Source organism: Peromyscus maniculatus, chromosome 2 (genome assembly GCF_049852395.1).
Source record: "Peromyscus maniculatus bairdii isolate BWxNUB_F1_BW_parent chromosome 2, HU_Pman_BW_mat_3.1, whole genome shotgun sequence".
NCBI classification, from domain to species: domain Eukaryota; kingdom Metazoa; phylum Chordata; class Mammalia; order Rodentia; family Cricetidae; genus Peromyscus; species Peromyscus maniculatus.
Genome location: NC_134853.1, coordinates 134,225,654 through 134,238,773, shown reverse-complemented (window position 1 = coordinate 134,238,773; position 13,120 = coordinate 134,225,654). Strand labels below are relative to the sequence as shown.

The window sequence follows — 13,120 nt, the reverse complement described above, 5'->3', positions numbered from 1 at the left end:
GCAGCATCCACATCCCCTCTTCACATTCCTCACGGACTAAGACAGTCAATAGCTGGATGGGGCGGGGGAAGGAGACGGAATGAAAAGGTGTGTAGGAGGAATGGCAGGTTTTTAAAAAAGTATCTTTAAGGAGACTCATAGGTGCCCGGCAGGCTGGACTCTGCCAGACAGCTTTGGATCACCAGAAGCTGTGGCAGAAGACATCTCTCTCCTCTACATAGCCCCGGGTACCTGGCCCTGAACCCATAACCCCAGGACATGACCTAGCATAGTTAAGGGTGAATAAGTGATCACCAGGCCACCCTGAGCTAGAGATTCTCCTCAACTACTCTGTGCCTCAGTTTCTTCATCTCTAAAAACACTATTTACAGGGCTGCTGAGAAGACTGATTGATAGTTGTGTAAAAAGCACCGTGTCTAGGCCATTTAAGGAAGAGATCAGTGGTTTTTTTGTTTGTTTGTTTGTTTGTTTTTTGTTTTGTTTTTAAAATGAGGCTTACCTGTATTTAGGTGTAGAGATACTTTCGTGGAGGAAACAGAAACAAAGGCAAAGAGTAACCCTGCAGCCTAATGTGTGTTCTGCTAGAGAGGGGCATTAAGAAGCGCTGAGAACGCAGGAGAGGCTGTGTATCAGGCAGGGCTTCACACTGGGGCCCTTTGCTTTGGACTGTAATAGGGACAAACTATGTATTGAAGAAATCAATGGAGGATGGAGCCGCAGAGAGAAATGGAGAGGGTAAACACCCAGCAGGAACCTGGGCTTCACTTGGAGGAAGTGGAACTGTCTAGTTGTCTTGGCTCTAAAACCAGCCACGGGGCTGTCTGAAAGGGCACGCTGTCTGGCCTGGAAACACAGAGAAACGATCTCGGATTGTGGTCACACTAACCCTGAGTGGTGCCCCCACCTGGTGCAGTGGAGAAATGCAGGTTTCCATAGCTACTCCACAGTCTTGTGCGGGTCTGAAATCTGAAGTCACTTATCAGGAGTGACTCAACTGTGGCCCACTCCCAACCTCAGCTAAGGCCTGATGCCACTTTATCAAGGTAGGGCATGAGCTTTAGGGAACTGGTGCCTACCTCAGCCCTCTACCCTGAGGGAGGAAGATGTTTTTACTTGTGGCTCTTCACTGGACAAGGGGTCATACACCAGAGTGCTTATAGCCATGGGTACACATGCAAGATGGTTTAAGAGGACAAAAGAATCAGCGAAACAGCTATGGAGTTTCAACAAAGGGGAAAGCAGGCCTCCCATGCGAGGTCTCCAGGTCTCCTGTAGGATGGAGAGGAGGATGCGAGGGGAGCAGATAAGCTGCACTTTGAAGCGTTCTCTAAAATGTGGCTTGGAAGAAATGGTAGTGATACAAGCCTGGAACCGTGTGTGGGTACTGCCTTTATTCCCTTTCTGGAAAGTCAGGCTTCACTTGAGAGCCTGGGTTTGACTGCTTGATTGCTAACTTGTTCACACGCTGAGACAGATGACGGCATGCACCCTGCACTGTGATCCAGACCCAGTCCCTGCTCTCCTCTGGCTGTATCCTCAGGGGTACTTTTTAGGACCCCACAACCGTTAACTCCCATGAATGCCTGATGTCATCCTTCCCGTTGTTTGTGATAAGCACCTTGTCCTGGCCCCAGACCTCCCATGAAGAGGCAGGACACAGCTCTCTCCAATCCATCCTTTTCCTGGAGTTCAGCCTCTGGCCAGGAAATGGGAAAGCAGGATTTCCTCTGAGGATGTTCTCCCCTGACCCAGACGGCTCCGGTTAGGAGAGATGGGGGATGCAGGGGGCATCACCCAGGCCCCCACACTCCCAGGCACCTTTTAGGGGATGTGTAAGTCAGATGTGGAAACAACATAATGGCCTTCTTTCAGCCAGCGTTCCTCCACAATTTCTTTGTTGAGGGAAACAACTCATCTTTTTTTTTTTTATTGTGAAGTATACTAAACATATTTTTTAAAAAAAGAGGGAAATCTTTTCTTATCTACACCTGGGGAAATCATCCAGGATCTTTCAAGGTGAGGCTTGACACCTGCTCGCTCATACAGAAAGTCTTCCCTCCCTCAGGACCTTCACAGCTCTGCTCATGTCTTCTTTCTTTCTGTTTTATTTATTTATTTTTTGAGACAGGGTCTGTCTAGTAAGTAGTTCTGGCTGTCCTGGAATTCCCTATGTAGACCAAGCTGGTCTCAGACGTAGAGATCCACCTGCCTCTGCCTTCCAGGTGCTGGGGTTCAAGGTGTGCACTACCATGCCTGGCTCGTCTTATCATTGTACTAACACTTCATGCAGTGTGTCACACAGGGTTACCTTGTCATCTCCCAAATCAGGGATCTAAAACCTCTAAGTTACCTACCTAGTGTTGAGTTTGGGCCACAGGAACAAGAATCCAGTAGCTGTAGCCTTTCCTACTGTTGGTTTCCCGTCCTTTCCTCCTAAGCACTGCCCCCACCTCCCCACACATTAACATAAAAAATATTCTATTTCCCCCTTCTCTTATGGATATAGAAAGATTCCAGAAAAATGTCACTTTTCGAGAATACTCTGAAAAAAAGCTTCTCTCTGTTTCTCTACTGTGCTGACATCTTCCTAGTTTCCTGCATCAGTCCCTCATCAGACTGAGCTCTGACAAGGCATGGTTGCTTTGTTCATTAAGTTCAACGTCTTGATCAGTACCTAGCAGGCTCCACCTACCTGTTGAGTACTGAGGGGAAACGTGCTGGTGTAGAGGAACGGTAGAGGGGGTAGTTGCCACAGGGTAGAGGCTGTTAACTTTGGCTCAGTTGTAGCTGGTACGTTTTATCTTTTGTAAAGAAGTGTTAAATATGCCTGCTGTAAGGCTTTTAATATGGGGGAAATACCTGGGAAAACACTTTGAAAGTAGCAAGTCTGCAAGTTCCAGGCAGTATCCTGAGACTGTGCAGACATAAAGGCCCCTCTACCTGGGAGACTGGTAAAGGTCCTGCCCTTGTGAGCAACACCAGGAGAGCAGGGACAGTGCACAGACATTGCTAATCTGGGGCTCCTGCAACAGGCTCGGTGCTAGCTCAACACTGTGTGGTCATTAGTGGAACCCTTGACCAAAGCTGGAGGTGCCTCCTTCAGGACGCTCAGTAAAGGGTGGTTACTGCTCTTGGCAAAAGGGTAAGAAATCCTCTCAGAAGGAAAGTGGAGTGGGGCAGCTTGGACAGTGCAGTATTAGACAGTAGTATTTGAATCCAGCTCCAGATCCATGTCCAGTAGGAAGCTAGCTCCTCCTGGATTTCTCCGGCCTCAGGGACACTTTTTTTTCTCCATGGCTTCAGAACACCTAGATCTCTGACAGTAATTTACATGGGTAAGTAAGATGATCTCATTCTTGAAGGTAACAATACGGACTGCCAGGAAGCATCAAAGAACTATTCCGTGCTAAGAGCTCTGTGCTAAGCGTTCTGTGCAGTGCCATGAGCATACAGCAAGTCCTAAAAAGACAGAAGCTATCAGCATGCCATGGTGGACATGCCTTTAACCCCAGCTCTCAGCAAGTGGATCTCTGTGACTTCAAGGCTAGCTGGTCTACAAAGCAAGTTCCAGGACAGCTAGGGCTGTTACACAGAGAAAGCTCTTGAAAAACAACAAGAAAAGAGCAGTCACAGTGGCTTTTCATCATATACTCTTTTTCTTTAGAATCTTGGCAGCTTTGCCAGGAGGTAGTGGTGCACTCCTTTAACCCTAGTCCTTGGGAAGCAGAGGCAGGCAGAGCTCTGTGAGTTCAAGGCCAGCCTGGTCTACAGAGTGAGTTCTAGGACAGCCAGGCCTACAGAGAAACCCTGTCTTGAGAAAACAAAAAGAATCTTTGCAGCTTTTACAAGACGTATTTAACATGTCTACACCTACTTCCATGGGACTGAGCACTGGATAGGGTGATAAAGACAAGCTAAAAGAACAGTTTACAATCAACAAGCAGGGCTCTTGAGAGATTGAAGGAGGGACATTTGAAGAGGGACTCAGACTAATGGGTTTATTTCCCAGAAGCCGGATAATCTAAATTCCACCATTTTCTTATTCCAATTGAAATAGCACCCACGATCTTATAGATAGTATGCCATGTGGCTAGGAGATAGAAATTCTGAGAAATGCCACTCAATGGGCAAACATCTCCAGTCTTTTAATCCAGTTTCCCCTGTACTAATGCTCCTGCCAAATACACCCAAGGGCAACTAATTTCTCTTCCTTGCTCACAGAAGCAAGCTTCTTATAGAACTTTCTAGCGTAGGCTTTATTGATGGTCCTTCTTAGCAAGCACTAAGTAGAAAGATGTTTTGTTGAATTAATCTGTGGTCTAAACTCAGTTTGAAAACGCTTAAACATCTTACCAGAAGCATTCAATCAGGTGGTGAGATTAAATTCTTCCTAACTCAGGCTGTTTGTACAGTCCTAACAAACAGCTTCTTGTTTGGCATTAAAAAAAAAAGAGATTCACAGGAAGAGTTGTTGAGGCTGTTGCTTAGTGCATTGACATTATCTTTTCTTCCCCCTCCCCCAGCTGAGGATCAAACCCAGGGCCTTGTGCTTGCTAGGCAAGCCCTCTTACCACTGAGCTAAATCCCCAACCTCTGTCTTTTCTTTTTCTTTGTTCTTTTTTCCCCCTTGAGACAAGGTCTCTCTTTGTAGCTGACTGTCCTAAGATTTTCTCTGTAGACCAGGCTGGCTTAGAACCTATAGAGAACCTGCCTTTGCCCCCCAGTGCTGGGATTAAAGGCATGGGCCACCATACCTGGCTTAGTATTCTGTTTTCAAAGTGTAATACAAATGGCACCCACATTCACTTTTTGGGTGAACCTTGGAGGGCTCAATTTAAAGAGAGCAGCCATAATTCTACCACTCATCGGGGATGTAAGGAACATGGAGGGAAATGGCACTGTCACTTGTGTCTAACTGTGACTTCAAACTGCGGCGATGAAGGAGGAAAAGGGATGCCAACTGGTCCCCGGCTCCCTGGCCCTGCTAACCGCAATAGTTCTCTACTAGTACCTTCTCAGGAAGCCGGAGCTGGGTTAGAAAGGCATTCAGAAAACAAGTCTGCTGCTTTGAGTTTACGAGCCAAACTTGAACACAAGACACCACATTATAACCTTAGCAGAGACCTGCATCTTTCAAGTGAATGTGGATAGTTTTATTTTATATTTAGAAATAACAATTTAAAACAACCTGAGGGGAGCGGAAGTAAAGAATTATTGACACACTAAACACTTGGACAGATCTCAGGACATTATTGGGAGAAAGGCAGTAAATTTCAAAAGGTATAATGCTTAATAAAAAAAACACATTTTAAAAGTACAGTTCTGTTTAAGAAACATTTTTTTTAATGACAAAAAACATTCTGCTGATGGTAAAAAGATCATGGACTATCAAGGGTAGGGATTGGAGGGAGGATGTGTTTTAGGCTAATGGAAGCTATGTGATATAATTTCATGTCTCTATACACAAACAATGCAAATTAGCGGTACACCTCATGAAATGAAGTATGAAGTTCAGTGCTAGAACACTTGATATGAGGTCCTGGGTTCAAGCACCAGCACTGCCTCTTCCCACCAAATAACCAAAGACAATGGAGAGTTCTGTGGCTTACTCAGTATTGTGCCTAATGTAGTATCTTGGTTTTGAAACTTACTATGATCTTGTAAGAAATTGTCTTTGGGAGATACTAGGTAAAGTGCATACCTGAGCCAGACGCGGAAGGTGGAAGGATTCTAAGTCTGAAGCCAGCCGAGGCTACATACTGAGACCCTGTCTCACTAAAACCTACCGAGCTGAGGATGAAGCTCTGAGGTGGGGCTCAGTAACAGAGCCCATTAGTACATGCGAGGTCCTGGGGATTAGGGAGTACATTTGAACTTGATTTGATGTAATACCTGATCTTAGGGTTGTTGTTTTACTTTTGCTTTAGGCTCAGTGATGCAGAACAAACCCAGCCTTCCCACTAACCAGGCATTTCACAAGTGGGTCACCTGCTGACCAATGTTACTATAATTAGCTACAAACAGGAAACGGACGCTTACAGTTATTAGAAATCCCAAAGGTCATGGCCAGGCAATGGTGGTGCAAACCTTTAATCTTATCTAGCATTTGAGGGGTAGAGACAGGCAGATCTCTGAGTTCGAGGCCAGCTTGGTCTACAGAGCGAGTTCCAGGACAGCCAGGACTACAGAGAGAAACCCTGTCTCAAAAACAAACCAAAAAGAGATCCCAAAGGTCTGGTCTCCTTAAGTGCCGTCAGTACACACCTAGTCCTCACATCACAAAGGAGGAGTAAAGAGTTAAAACAGCTTCGGTAACTGTCTGAGACGCTTCACATCTAAGAAGGTGCCCACTGAATTCATGCTATTCATTTGCTTTAAAGACTCAGGAGGTTGCAAGGTTCCAGGAAAAATTTCACTTTCATTTTCCTTCTCAGGATGTCGAGTAAACTCTGCTTTTCCAGTTCGGAGGTTCACTGCAGGGTCTGGTTTAAGATTCCTTAAGGAGAAAACAGGGTCTTCATTCACCTGCTCTGTTGCTCTAGGCTGCACAGCCTCATTTGTGATATTTCTCAATACTGGCACATCTGTATGCATGTCCTCCGAGTCACAGTTAGTTAGAGCTTTTTCACAGGCATTCTGAGAAGGTGCTTTTTGATGACTGAGTTGCACAGGTCTGCATGCAGGGTTTCTGTTCAACATATGGTCCATCTCACTGTCTGCATGGCTGGAGGACTCTTCATCCTCACTGTTGTCATTGCTTTCTAAGAGACCATATCTCTTCATGTATTTTTTGGTTGCAAATGACATGTTGCTTGGTGAAACTAAGCTAAGCCCCACTGTGCTTCTGTCTGAATTAATATGTAGGAGGCCAAAAGATGAGTCACAGTTATTTTGGTTTGATCGAGCAAGAGACAGTTGTGACAGCTGATTTTCATTCAAGTATTTCAGAGCTATAGCATTTGCCTCCATGCTCAAATCCACACCAGTGGGACTTAAGCCGCTCATGCCAACATTAGTAAATGACATGTAGTTTAATCCAGAGACCACTGCTTCTGGGCTGATACATGCCAAAACACTGCAAGACACAAAAAGTAAGGCAGTTTTTAACCTTATTTTAAGTAGTAAGAGTTTCATTCTGTAAAAGTAACAAAGGTTTCAGCTTTAAGCTTACTGGGGCTTTTTAACTGACCCCTCAGACTTAAGTCCTCACGGGCAGACACACATTCAGGGTATACACTATAACTGGGAGGCAATCTGTATTCACAGACTGAATGCAGATCCCTGGCTTGCCAGTGTCAATGTTTTACACTGACAGCATGCACATAAGATGGCCATTGTGAAGAAACACATGACCAAGTGAGGTGGGGTGCTGCAGGCCTGCTATCCCAGTCACTGGGAGGCTGAGGCAGGATAATCAGTTCAAGATCAACCTGGGCTACACAAGAACCTGTCAAAAAGCATAACAAAGCAGAAAGCAAAAACAGAAAGGAAGGAAGGAAGGAAGGAAGGAAGGAAGGAAGGAAGGAAGGAAGGAAGGAAGGAAGGAAGGGAGGGAAGGAAGGGAGAAAATACATTATTGCATTATCTAATAGTTACTCCCTAATGGGAGTCTTGATCATGTCTGTAATCAGCAAGAGGCTGAGACAAGAGAGCAATGAACCTGGGCTATATAATGAGTTGCTCAAATAAACACGGTTCTGCATAGAAAGCATGGAGAACTTGTGAATTCCAACAGGTATATGTAGTTCTTTCTCATGCTTTTTTTCTTCAAGATTTGTTTTAATTTTATGTGTATGACTGTTTTGCCTGTGTGTATATATGTGCATACATATGTGCCTGGTACCTATAGGCCAGAAGAGAGCACTGGATCTCCTAGAACTGGAGAAACCACCACGTGGTCACAGATGTCACAGGGTCTCCATCTTTCAGTTCAGAAATAAAGCTGTCAGGGCCTTTGAGACGGCTCCTTGGTAAAGGCACTTGCTGCTAAACTAAATGACCCCATGGTACTCCAAGCTGTTCCCTGATCACTTACACACCAACACACACACACACACACACACACACACACACACACACACACACACACACACAGAAAGAGAGAGAGAGAGAGAGAGAGAGAGAGAGAGAGAGAGAGAGAGAGAGAGAGAGAGAAGAGAGCGAAACAAGCAAATAAATAAATAATGAGTATAAATACTTGGCAAGCAATAGTAAAACACCTATTATAACTTTAATTTGAACAAGTACTTGTAGAATGACATTTGCTTAATATTGACTTAAATGGTACATAAGTTCAGTGAGAGATGATGAGGGTTCAAAATATATTATAGTGCATGGGTACAACAGAATATTATACAGCTATCAAAAACAGGAGAAAGGGGCTGGAAGATGGCTCCGAAGTCAAGAGCATTTGCTGTTCAGTTTCCAGCCCCGACTCAAACAGCCTTTTTAGAAGAATATGAAAGAAATGCTTGAAGCAGCCATGAAAGAGACAGATTGAAGAGTCTAAGGGAACGGGAGCTTTTGTATTTTATCTTATATTGCCTCATACTGTCTGTTTTTTAAACTAGGAAATTTTGTTAGGTTTCTAACAACAAAAGCAATTATCAGAAAACTTTCTAGCTTAATAATTTCCAGATTTTATCTTTGTTGTGGAATATTACTTTAACTAGGCAAAGATGTGTTACATTTGTTTATGCTGCATTTGTTTAACTATGTGAGTATGTGCTGTCGTTTTATTTTACCTGCCTAAGGCACTGATGGATCTAATAAAAAGCTGAACAGCAAACAGCTAGGCAGTAGAGGGACAGGTGGGGCTGGCAGGCAAAGAGAATAAGTAGAAGAGAGCGAGAGAGAACAAGGGAGAAAGAGAGGGAGATGCCCGGGGCCAGCCAGACATGGAGTAGGACATACAGGATGAAAGAAAGGTAAAAAGGTATAAGGCAAAAATGTAGATGAAGAGAAACAGGTTAAAATAAGTTATAAGAGCCAGTGGGACAAGCATAAGATAAGGCCGAGCATTCATAACTAATAAGTCTCCGTGTCATAATGGTTGGTGGTCCAAGAGGAAACCCGCCGCACATCCTCTTTTTAACAGGTGTATATATGCTGAGGTCATCTTTGGCACAGAGGGATCTAAACAGAAGGGATCTAATAGTTGGCTGCACACTGCCAGAAGGAATGCCCACGCTTTCTAGCAGCAGTGTGTATGACTGAACACTGGGAACTGGTGCATTTCAACACCTCCAGAGACATTTCCAGACATGACAATAAAACTCATTTCTTTTCCAGTGTTTTGTTGGCAACTTTGTCTAGGAAAGATACCAATAAAAGAATAAATCAATAGAGCAACCATCCTCAGGTGTCTTTTTTATGTAGCTTCATCCCACTAGCAGACTGAGAATGTAAACATGATATTTGCTTCCATATACATCAGGCCCTCACTAAGTGACAAGTCAGCAGGCCTGAGGTACAGGCACACTCCTTCAGGAGTGCTGAAGCATACCTACCATTTATCCATCTTTTAAAACAAAAGTTACCTGGCATGATCCACTTTCTGTGCATTTTTCTTCACTTTAGTGGGAGAATCAATTTTCACTCCCAGGCTCCTTAGCTGTTTAATAGTTGCGCTGAGTACACAGTCTTTGTCTACCAGTCCTGAATTGTGCTTTTTTTTCCTTATATGGTGAATATTTTGGGTTTTGGTGCATTCATGGTTGATAACTACTGCTTTGGTAGGTGGTTGATCAATTTCTTGGGAGGAATTATTAAGCAGGTGGTTCACTTTACCCTACGGAAAGAAAAAGAATGCATTTAAAAATCACTAACAATCTTAAGTTTTTTTTTTTTTTAAGATTTACTTATTTATTTATTTATTTATTTATTTATTTATTTATTTATTTATTTATTTGTATGTTTGTGTGCATGTGGGTGCCTTTGAAGATGAAGTGTAAGTGGCTGTGAGCCACCTGACCTGAGTGCTGGGAATCAACCTCCAGTCCTCTTAGAGAGTAAGCTTTCTGAATGGCTGGGCCCCCTTTCTAACCCTCAACCTTAAGATTTTAGGAGAATGCCACAAGGTAGGCTAAATATTATCTTGTCAAATTCTATAAAGCATCTAGTATACTTGCAATTATACAGCTTTCTCTTTCTTTCTTTCTTTCTTTCTTTCTTTCTTTCTTTCTTTCTTTCTTTCTTTCTTTCTTTCTTTCTTTCTTTCTCTCTCTCTCTCTCTCTCTCTCTCTCTCTCTCTCTCTCTCTCTCTCTCTCCCTCCCTCCCTCCCTCCCTCCCTCCCTCCCTCCCTCCCTCCCTCCCTCCCTCCCTTCCTTCCTTCCTTCCTTCCTTCCTTCCTTCCTTCCTTTTCTGCTTTTCTTTGTTGGCTTTTTTTGAGACAAAGTTTCAAGGCCAACCTTGATCTCACAGAGAACCACCCCCTCTGCCCACTGAGTGCTGAGATTAGAGGAATGAGCTACCACAGCAGCTGGATTATTGTTTACTTTTAAATAGGAGCCCATCTTAATGATTTCATCAGACCCTACAGGAAAGAGAAGATGTCACTTAAAAAGCCAACAAGTGAAAAAGGGAGAGAGGGATGAACATGAACCTATATGAAGTGATTATCTATTTATTTATTTTTTTATTTTATTTATTTATTTATTTTTTTTGAGACAACTATGTAACTCTGGCTGTCCTGGAACTCACTATACAGACCAAGCTGGCCTCAAACTCACAGAGATCTACCTGATTCTGTCTCCCAAGTGCTGGGATTAAAGGTGTGCACCACCACATTTGGTTTGTATGAAATTCTTGAAGAATAAAAAGTAAAAATATTACTATTAACAAATAATAGGTTTAGGCATACACACCTATAATCTCAGCCCTCAGGAGGCTGAGATAGGAGTCACAAGTTCAAGAACAGCTTACAGTACATAGTAAAACCCTGTCCTCGCCTCAAACCTTACAATAAAACAAAAAGCAAAATTTTAAAAATTACTAATATATTTAAATCATGCATTTGCAAGTTGGCAATATGCTTCTTCAGATTATAAAATGAACTTTGTTATTTTTGCAATTAGGCTCTTTTTCACATTTTATAAAACACCAACGACTTATGGTACTCTGAATTCATGACATTCAGCAATATTTCACTCCCTGGACATACAAGCTAGCACTAGTCTAGGACCTATCAGGCAAATAACCAATACTATTTGCCGATGAATACACAGAACTCCATTCATGTATGTTTAACTAATTGCCAACTGCAAATAGGGAAACAAGACATTCCAAGTCTTCCTGTTGATGAAGTGAACCTTAAGCACCCACTCACATTGTCAGCCAGCCAAGAAGATCTATTCTGTTCATTCTGGGTTGTTGCTTTCCTGCACCTCTCAGCCTTTCTTAAACTAAACTAAATCTTTATTAATTATCTGCCTACCTGAACTGAAATCAGTTATATCATAAATATTCCACTATTTTCAAATTCCTCACAAAGTCAAGTTGCTCGTCTTTTCCCCCAGTTCCAACTATAGAGTGAATTTGGCAGAATAGTAACATTTTTATTTTTAAAAGAAATATTGTTTGTTCTGGCTAAGTATCTGATGACTAGAAAGCTGACAATTTAGGTTATCAAAATTTATGAAAAGCTAAAAAATTATATATTGTTAAATAGTCGAAAAGTGATTCTGTTTCAAGATCTCAATCAGTTTAAACCTAGGGAAAGTTTAACTAGTATTTCCTATATTAAGTAACCATCTCACAAAAGATGAAATGGTCTACACTTACTTACCAACAAGTCCTGGTAAATTTTCTGGTCATCTGCTGGCCAGTTAGGCTCAACTTTTGGTCCCCCTGGTGATTCAGTGCTGTTACTGGCTCCCTCTGTTGGCTCAGCCTGTAAGCACGTGCTCACACTCTCAGCCAGCAAAGCATTTGGGAAGAACACAGGCACACCAGGTTCTTGTCTCTGTTCTGAAGAGCTGCGTGAAAGGACAGGCAGGGTTAGCATTAGTTAGCAAGACACTTTTAACATATACTTGAAGTGCACTCATTTTGGAAGGAAGTAGTAAGACCCAAGCAGTGCTTGGTTTGTATATTCAACTTTTTTTTTTTTTTTTTTTTTGATTTTTTGAGACAGGGATCAAAGGTGTGCACCACCAACCACTCCTACCGCTGCCCGGCTGTACATTTAACTCTTAGCAAGGTAAATAAATACCATCTTGACAGGCTGCTCATAAACCAGACTATAGTGCTGTTTTATTAAGCTATCTGTCGTTAATTTATTAAGTTATCTGTTGTCCCATTTAAGACAACTTTCACTGAAGGCTAGAAACAAGGTGATATTGTCTACATTTGACACAGCAAAACATTTTAGGATATCTAAACATTTTAAATATATAATTTGTTTACTTCAAGTTTTAAAATAGAATTGATCCTTGCCAATTCAAGGTTCACAAGCCACAATTATTAATCACATTATTTAGTTGATGGCATTTCTTCTTTATGCTTTTATTTTTTCAACTTTATTTAGAGCATTTATCGCTTTCAAATTAAAAAAATAAAACGACTGGGAGAAGTAGCACTACAAGCTCATTTCTTGTTAGAACTCTAACCTGTGGCTCTTACAGAAAAGAGCAAAGTGGCTAGATATGGTGGCACAGGACTGGAATCTTTTAGTTATTTATGTGTTTGTATGCCTGTGCAAGTTTATACGCACCATGTGCATGCAGGGGCCCAATGAGGCCAAAGGAAGTCAGGCTTCCTGGAACTGGAATTCTAGGTGTTTGTTAGATGTCTCAGCTAGGAAAAGAACCAGGATCCTCTGCAAGAAGTTAGTGCTCTTAACCCCTGAGCCACCAAATTATTTTTACATTATGTGTATATGTGTGTGTTGGTATGTGCATGTGTAGGGGGCACCAGCGGAGGTCAGAGCCATTGGATTCTCCTGGGGCTGGAGTTATAGGCTGTTGTGAACCACCTGACCTGGGTGCTGGGAACCAAATTCAGATCCTCTAGAAAGCAGTAAGCATTCTTAACTGCTTAGCCATCTCTCCAACCCCACTGGCTGTAGTCTTGTCACTTAGGAGGCAGAAATAGGAGAATCTTGAGTTCTAGGCAGCTAAC

General features: G+C 42.6%; 1 protein-coding gene across 1 annotated transcript in view; it reads right to left on the bottom strand.

Moving 5' to 3' along the window:
- Window positions 1-6,065: 6,065 nt before the first annotated feature.
- Window positions 6,066-13,120, bottom strand: part of Stil (STIL centriolar assembly protein) — a 44,714-nt gene continuing 37,659 nt past the window's right edge. Inside the window, exons 15-17 of the mRNA XM_006986615.4 lie at window positions 11,787-11,976; window positions 9,540-9,790; window positions 6,066-7,075 (exon numbers count right to left, since the gene is read on the bottom strand). Of these exons, the coding sequence (XP_006986677.2) occupies window positions 6,298-7,075; window positions 9,540-9,790; window positions 11,787-11,976 (1,219 nt within the window). The 3' untranslated portion in view covers window positions 6,066-6,297. The remainder of the gene's footprint in view (window positions 7,076-9,539; window positions 9,791-11,786; window positions 11,977-13,120) is intronic.